We start from the raw sequence: 7923 nt of genomic DNA, 5'->3' as shown, positions 1-7923 counted from the left end.
TGCCACATGACCTGCTCTGCTAGATTAGGATTTTTGCGTCATTTTTTTTTTTTTTTGCAGTGTATTGCAGAGGATTCCTAAGATGTGTTAAGTGTGACCTCAAGAGGTTATCTAACCACCGTGATCTAAAATAGAATTGCATTTTGCTTTAAATAATAACCAAAAGTTCTCATGCAAATTGTACTTATACTGGTGTACAGGTGTTTTTTTACATTTTTGAAAAATAATAATACTATTATTATTTTTATAAATAATAATACTATTATTATTTTACATGTAAAAAAACATGTATTATTATGTATATATTATGTATTATTATGTATATATTAATACATGAAAATAATAAATACAGAGGAAATACCTTTTTTTTCATAAAATGTTTCTTCTACTTCTGTTTCTTTCCATTTTATCTAACACTATAGTTTTTTTTTCTAGACCTAGCATAGTGTAGATTAATTATCTACACAATTTCTATTTTAAAGCAAACAATCATAATGTTTGTTTTAAAATAAAAATCAATAACTAACTTTTCTTTTTGCTGATATCACTTGATAGTTTTTTTATTTTTTAATTTTCACAATATTTTTTTAAATTAAACAAATATAATTTGCTGATTTTTGTGATTTAATCATAATTCAATGAATTATTGATACAAGCAAATTAAAGCCAGAACTAAATTTCAAAAAACTACTATGTAGTAGTTTTGTTGTTGAATTTTAACAAAAGTACATTTTGTTATTTATATACCATATCAAGATATTTATATTTGACAAAAGATATTTATGAATTTGTTTCAATCAACTATTTCTTTATTTTAGGAGTTTATTATTATTAGTAATTTCACACTTATAACATTAACTATAAAACCAATACTTTTTTCTTATAGATAAGAGTATTTTTGAAATATATATTGTATCTAATAGTTAAAAAAATATGAATGTTAATAACTTGAGAAATACATATTAATATTTTGCCATATACTGTAATCTTACAAATGCAGTTATTTGAAGTAACTGCATTTATAAGATTTAGAGAAATAACTTATTTCTCAGCAAAAACTTCTTTGGTGTTGGTTTACAAAGAGTAACTCTGGCATATATTAAAACTTGCTTGATTTTTTTCTTTTCCTTAAAGTATTTTTTAAAATTTTAAATGTATTTTAGAAATATTATAAATGTCTGGTTTAACCACAGAAGAAGTGTTGGCTTGTGTTTCAAAAAGAGATCCAGACACTGAACAATTTTATCTTCAACAAACAATGCTACGGGTGAAAGATCCTAAGAAATCTCTTGTATTTTATAGCAATGTTCTTGGAATGAGGTGAAATAATTTATTTGTCTAGTTGTTTGAAAAATTTGTGAAAATTATCCATAATATTTTTTCAATTATTTAGACTTTTACATAAGTTGGATTTTCCAGCAATGAAATTTTCAGTCTATTTCATGGGTTTTGAAAAAGATGAAGATATTCCCAACAATGACGAAGAAAGATTGGCATGGTGTTTTTCACGTAAAGGAACTTTGGAGCTAACTCAGTAAATTATTTATTGCTAGCTATAAGTAAATAATGTTTAATATTATTTTTATGCTAAAATAACTTTTTGTTTAAATGCATTAATGCAACAAGTTCTAGTTATTTATTTAATGAGGTTGGGCTGATGTATTTGTATTTTATTAAAGTATTTCAATCATATTGTGTAAAAGATATAGAAGTTTTGAAACAATATATTGTATCAAAAACTTTATTGTATCCACTTTTCATATAGATTTTTAAATGTTGATTTTTTTTAAATTAATTTTAGTTTAAAGAACATAAATTGAAAACTTTGTATATAAAAAGTGTAGCAAAAATTTATACATTATCACATTATAGTTCGATATTTTTTTTTTCTTTTGAAATTCAATGAGCTAATATGTTGCTTATATTTGCATAGTAAAGTGACCAAACAGCTGTATAATACGCTGTTCAGACAAGCCATTAGTTTGTATTTTATCATCACAAAATCAAAGTCTTTGCATTCAGTCACAGCTTATTCCAATAACTGTTGAAAATTTATCTAGCAACTCAGTAGTAATCTTTTAATATAATAGTGTTGCAATTAACTAACATTCTAAATAAAAGATATTTGGGCTTTACTAGTCCCAAAATTTTTAAGATATTCCTAAGAAGAAGGTTCTAAGATTATTGGTATCATCACTTTAAACTTGACTTGTTTCCAACATTCTTCAGCTGCCATGAATTTTATATTTTTGCAGTCTTATAGAGGAGTGCTTCCTTCATCTTCACTAATATTTTTTTGTTGAAGAGTTGAACGATTTTACAATTTAGTGCCATACGATACCATACCATAAGTAGTGTTATGTAATTACATAATACTACTTATGCAAATAAAAATATCATCAAATTTATTTGTACATAAGTCATTTGTCCCCAGTTTTGTTTGAAATTATCTGCAACAAAAGTGAGGTTGTACTTGTAAATGAGTGTAGATCAATGTTAAATTCTGAAGTAACAATTTTTTTTGTCTGAAATTACAAGTTTATGAATTAACTTAGCAAATTAAAAGCATAAAATCTGCATTAGGATTCTCTCTGATAAGTGATGAGTCTTGTGATGTTATTAACATTGCACAAGTTGTTCTTGTTTGCAGTTTTTTGATTTTCTACAAAAAGTTAATGAGTATTCTTACCTTGTTTTGCACAATATGGTTTAGTAGTTATCTAAAGATCAAATTGTGAAGCAATTTGCTGCTTATGTGAAGCTATCTGCTTCACATAAAACCAATATAAATTATCAAATTTATATTGGTTAAAAAAATTCTAATTTGTGCTTGAAATGACATCACACTTAAACATTTTAAATAATTAGAAGGAATTTTGATATTAAATGAAGTGCTTTCATTTGAGTTCAAACTGTTTTTAAAAGACATTAGCACTGATAAGTTTTTTTTCCCTGCACATTTTCCACCACTAAGGGAATTTGTACTGAGAGTAGCAATGACAACTTTTTTCAATTGTTTAATTATTTTTTTTTTTAATTTGTATAAATTTATAAACTGATTATTGCAACAACAAAAAAACTAAAGCATATGGGCAAAAAATGAGATTAGATTTGAATTAAATATTAAAAAAACAATAAAGTTTAAATACTTCAAGCAAAAAAAAAATTTATTAACCTGTGTTCTAAATTATTATTTAACAAGTAATTTAAAAAACAATATAAAACTAAAACCAATCATTTATTTAAAGAATGTAGCAAGAAAGCAAAGCAAATAAATCATAGTATAATGAAGCATAAAATCCTAATGGCACATATCTGTGACACATTTTTTGACTGAGTACTTATGTTAGTATAGATTGATGTTTGGCTTCAAATCCATATATTAGATGCTTCTTAAACTAATTTTACAGGTCTCTACACCTTGTAAATGGAAAGGAGATGGTAAGAAGGTAAAGTCATCAAATTACCAAGATCATTCAGAGTTATGCTATGTTTGCCTTTTATGTATTTTATTGTAGATAATTTTTTTTACAAATGAAGGGTGAGCTAAAAGTATGAGTTCCATGTCATTAAGTTCTGGAAGTCATTTTTGGGACAAATTTCCAGAATGCTTTAAGACCTGGAGCAATTGGTGCCAGATTTGGTTCTTGGAATTTGTCTTTCCACAGTTCTTGGAGTTTGTCTTCTAACTAGGGCTGCCAGAGCTATCACACCGCCTGGGTCAGCAACCCTGATTGGTGCCCTTATTTATCAAAATTTCCCTATATTATAGATAAATAACCTTATTTTTTTAAGGTACCTTTTTATCATTTGGTGCCCCTTGGATATCTGCTGTCCAGGACAAACTGTCCCGCCCCCCCCCTCTCTTGGCAGCCCTACTTCTAACCCTGTTAAAATCTGCAATCCAAAATAGTGAAAGTTTTAATATAGCATCTTGGTCATTTAAAAATGCATTAATGGTTATCTTCAATATAATGACTTTTAAGTATTGAAAATAGATGAAGATTTTACTGTAATAAAGTGATGGTTGGAGGAGGTTAGTCAAAATTAATTTTATTTTCAGCAATTTTTAAAATTTAGTGTAAATAAAGTCAACTAGCAACAGTTGCAGAAAAGATTTTGTTGAAAAAGTATATAAAACCCATAACACAATTGCCAACTAAGAAAACTGTATTGTATTATCACCATTAGAGAGATCTTATACTGAAAGTTAATTTTACAAACATTTTTTTCAGTTACTATAGCTTTATGTTCACTTAATGGTTTTTATACTGTTCAGTATATTGAAAGTAGGAGGTTGCATCAAAAAACATTTACGTGTTCTTTACCAAATCTTTTCCAGTTTACCAAAAATTTTTACCTGTTCTTTACTAGTTGAAGATTTTTGACGAAGATTTTTTTCTTAAAACTAACCAGCAGGTGTTTATTTTATTGTAGTAAAATGCCTATAAGTTTATAATTCAATCCAATTTTAACTTGGATTGAATTTATTTGATTTATTTAAAAGTATATATTATATTTAATAATATTTGTTTTTTAGTTTAAAATTATCATTAACTAAACTTAAATAAAAGATTTTAAGTTTATAAGATAAAATATCAAGAATTATCTAAAAATATATAAGAATAATTAAAGATGTTTTTACTTATGATGAATACTTTTGATTTGCTATTAGTGAAAAGATTGTTGACTGGTGAAAAAGAAGAGAAGGTATTTAAACAAACCTAGAAACCATTTAAGCGAAAATGTGATTTAAAAAGATAAACTTATTCACAAATGCTTTTGATGTTTTTAATGTAAATCAAAAAAATTGTGCAGCTATATCATCATCATATCATTTTTTTTTTCCTCTCTCAAAAGTTTAATTATTATTGTAACTAAAATGAAAAACACAAAGTCAAAAAAATTTAATTCATTGGATAATAAACAGGCAAAAAAAAATTTATGTCTTTGTTTTTGCAAAAAAAAAATTATGTCTAAAGAATTTTTTCATGGCACAATAAATGATGCTTGTTATGTGTATATTATTGTGACATTAATGTTACATACATATGCTTGTAACAAGTATAAAACCAAATTTTGTATTTAATATGCAATTTTTATATAAATAAACAGATATCTTGCGCAAAAACCAAAAACTCTTGTAAAAAGCAGTTTAGAGGAACAAAAAAGAGTGGATACTGAGAAATTTGACGATCCTACAAAAGGTTTAGATATTTTCAATTTGAAAATAAACTGTTTTAAAAATATAAAAATCTAATGCCTCATTTTATTCAAAAAATATTGGAAAAAATTTATTTTTTACTGGATCACAATGTTGTACAAACAATCCAAAATTGCATTGGAAAATTTTAAATCAGATATTACTATTTTAACAATATTTTCTTGCAAATATGGTCTGAATTTTATAAACAAATGCAAATATTATATTTAAAATGTTTATTGAAAACAGTGTTTTAGCTTATGGGTTATTTAACATTTTTTATATAGAAACTTGATTATTTTAGGGTACTGAAGTGTTATTTAAAAATGCTAATTAAAAACATTTGTTATTACATATACAAGTAAAACTAAATTATAAAAATATTTTATTAAACTAAAAATGAAGTTTTCAAACTGATTAAAAATATCTTACTTAATAACATTAGGCCATAAAACCTTTTCAATATTTTCTGCTCAGAATTTTTGCAACAATATGTTTATGACATGCTTCCTTTTTTAAAATAATACATAAGAAGCTTGGAGACAGGTTAAACAGACTTCTCAACACTTTGTGAATGGAAGTTAGATTTGTGATGTCATTTTTACTCCAAAAAATAATATTTTTCTACAATCTCCTAATCAGTAAAATCTTCAGATGTTCATCTAGGTCTTGATCATTCAGCTTGTTCATCTATGTCTTGATCAAAAATGTTTATGCGCTCATATGAGCATCAATTTTATTGGTTCCATTTATGGTTTGACTAACTTTTTTACAGTTTCTAATCTTGAGTAATCTTCGCAAACATATTGATCTTACATCTATTTACTCTGACTTTAACATTGAGTACAAAATATTCTTAGAAAGAAGACAAAAAGTATTGAACCTTAAGTTTGCTAAGCAAACCTCTTTTTCTTGAAGGTTGATTTGATTTATCATAAAATAAATGATTGGAGCCTTGATTGGAGGATTGGATTGCCAAATGATTGGAGGATTGGATTGCCAAATGATTGGAGGATTGGAGCCTAATGAAATTTATTGCTCTTTTTATGGTAGAACTTGGAAAGGAGCATAGACTTGGACATTATGGGACAATACTGAAATTTAATTATCTTAAACTAGTACTTGAAAGAAATCTTATTGCCAATGGTACCAACAAGAATGATTAAAAACAATTTTCTAATTTTTTTGTTGTTGTTAATTCACAAAGATCTGAAGGCAAGCTCATTCTTTAAAGATTACAGCATATAGTGTAAGTTTTTTTCTAGCTCTGCAATCATTTTTGCTTTATGATCTGTTTTTGTCAAAGTATTGTCTACTAGAACTGCTTTTAAATGTTTAAAACTCTTTAAAGAGTCATGCTCTTCAAGAAATTCATACAGGCTTGTTTTTTCCTGTTGCTGCAATATGAGGTATTTTGTGTAAGATATTCTTCACTATAAAAATTAAGGAGAAATTCTCTGGTTACAACCATATGATGTTTTCTGTAATGTCTTTAATACAACTTCACGATCTTCTATTTTTGCTCACAACTTCTCTTTTTCATCTTCTGTTTTTATTTCTCTTGCAACTAAAGGTTTATTTCTCTTGCAACTAAAGGTTTATTTCTCTTGCAACTAAAGGTTTATTTCTCTTGCAACTAAAGGTTTATTTCTCTTGCAACTAAAGGTTTATTTCTCTTGCAACTAAAGGTTTATTTCTCTTGCAACTAAAGGTTTATTTCTCTTGCAACTAAAGGTTTATTTCTCTTGCAACTAAAGGTTTATTTCTCTTGCAACTAAAGGTTTATTTCTCTTGCAACTAAAGGTTCATTATCAGTTTTACAATCAACACAAAGGCAAATTCTTTTTTTAATTGAAATTTTTAACACAACTTCACCACATTCTGTTTTTGTTTCTTTTACAACTTAAGTTTTTTTTTATCAATTTTACCATCAACACCAATGCAAATTCTTTGTTATTCTCGATAAATTTCAAGTCCAATAAATTTTTATCTATTGTCTTTTGTCTGTCTGTTTTAAATTTGTCTTGAAATAAATTTGAAGTAATTGCTGGATTGTTAAACAGTCCCGGTAGATCAAACATAATAGCATTTCCTAGTGCAGCTTCAATTGAACTTATCATATCATAATTATATCTAATCAAATTATTAACAAAATTTGGAAATTTCCAAAGATTGTAAATTCCTGGTGGTTTTCTTTCAGGTTCTCATATCGATAAAAAAAGTTATAAATTTATTTTAAAAATGTTTTAATAATGAAATAGTTATAAATAAAAAAATCACAAAATTCAACTAATTGACTGAATTAAGCATATTCCATAACTATATAAACTTGAGTTTGAATAAAAAAATTTCAAAAAACAAGGGGTTGCACCCTACATCACCAAATTCGCTGAAATTTTGCACAAATGTGTAAAGATGTAAGTTAGGAAAGACTGAATTTTTTTCAAAAATTTTTTGTTCCGTAAAGAATTACAGCAACTTAAAGTTTTTTTAGATTTTGACTGAAAAATGAGGGGGGAAAAGTGTTTTATATCAAACTAATTGTATTTAGTTTGATTATATTTGTTTATATTGATATATTTGTTTTAATCTATTTTTGAGTCAGTTATTTAAAAAAAAACGGTATGTGTGTTATGTGATTTAAATTTTTACCAAGTTATCATTGTAAATTTATAAACTTGTTGCTTGTTATTTTCATTACATCATAGTTATGTAATTAA

At 26.0% G+C, this 7923-nt stretch overlaps 1 protein-coding gene across 1 annotated transcript in view; it reads left to right on the top strand.

Annotated features, from left to right (window-relative positions):
• The first annotated feature begins 1158 nt into the window (after positions 1 to 1158).
• Positions 1159 to 7923, top strand: part of LOC100214001 (lactoylglutathione lyase) — a 29375-nt gene continuing 22610 nt past the window's right edge. Inside the window, exons 1-2 of the mRNA XM_065806214.1 lie at positions 1159 to 1320; positions 1394 to 1534. Of these exons, the coding sequence (XP_065662286.1) occupies positions 1175 to 1320; positions 1394 to 1534 (287 nt within the window). The 5' untranslated portion in view covers positions 1159 to 1174. The remainder of the gene's footprint in view (positions 1321 to 1393; positions 1535 to 7923) is intronic.

The sequence above is a fragment of the Hydra vulgaris genome, chromosome 09 (assembly GCF_038396675.1).
Source record: "Hydra vulgaris chromosome 09, alternate assembly HydraT2T_AEP".
NCBI classification, from domain to species: domain Eukaryota; kingdom Metazoa; phylum Cnidaria; class Hydrozoa; order Anthoathecata; family Hydridae; genus Hydra; species Hydra vulgaris.
This window is presented reverse-complemented; position numbering and strand designations above follow the sequence as displayed.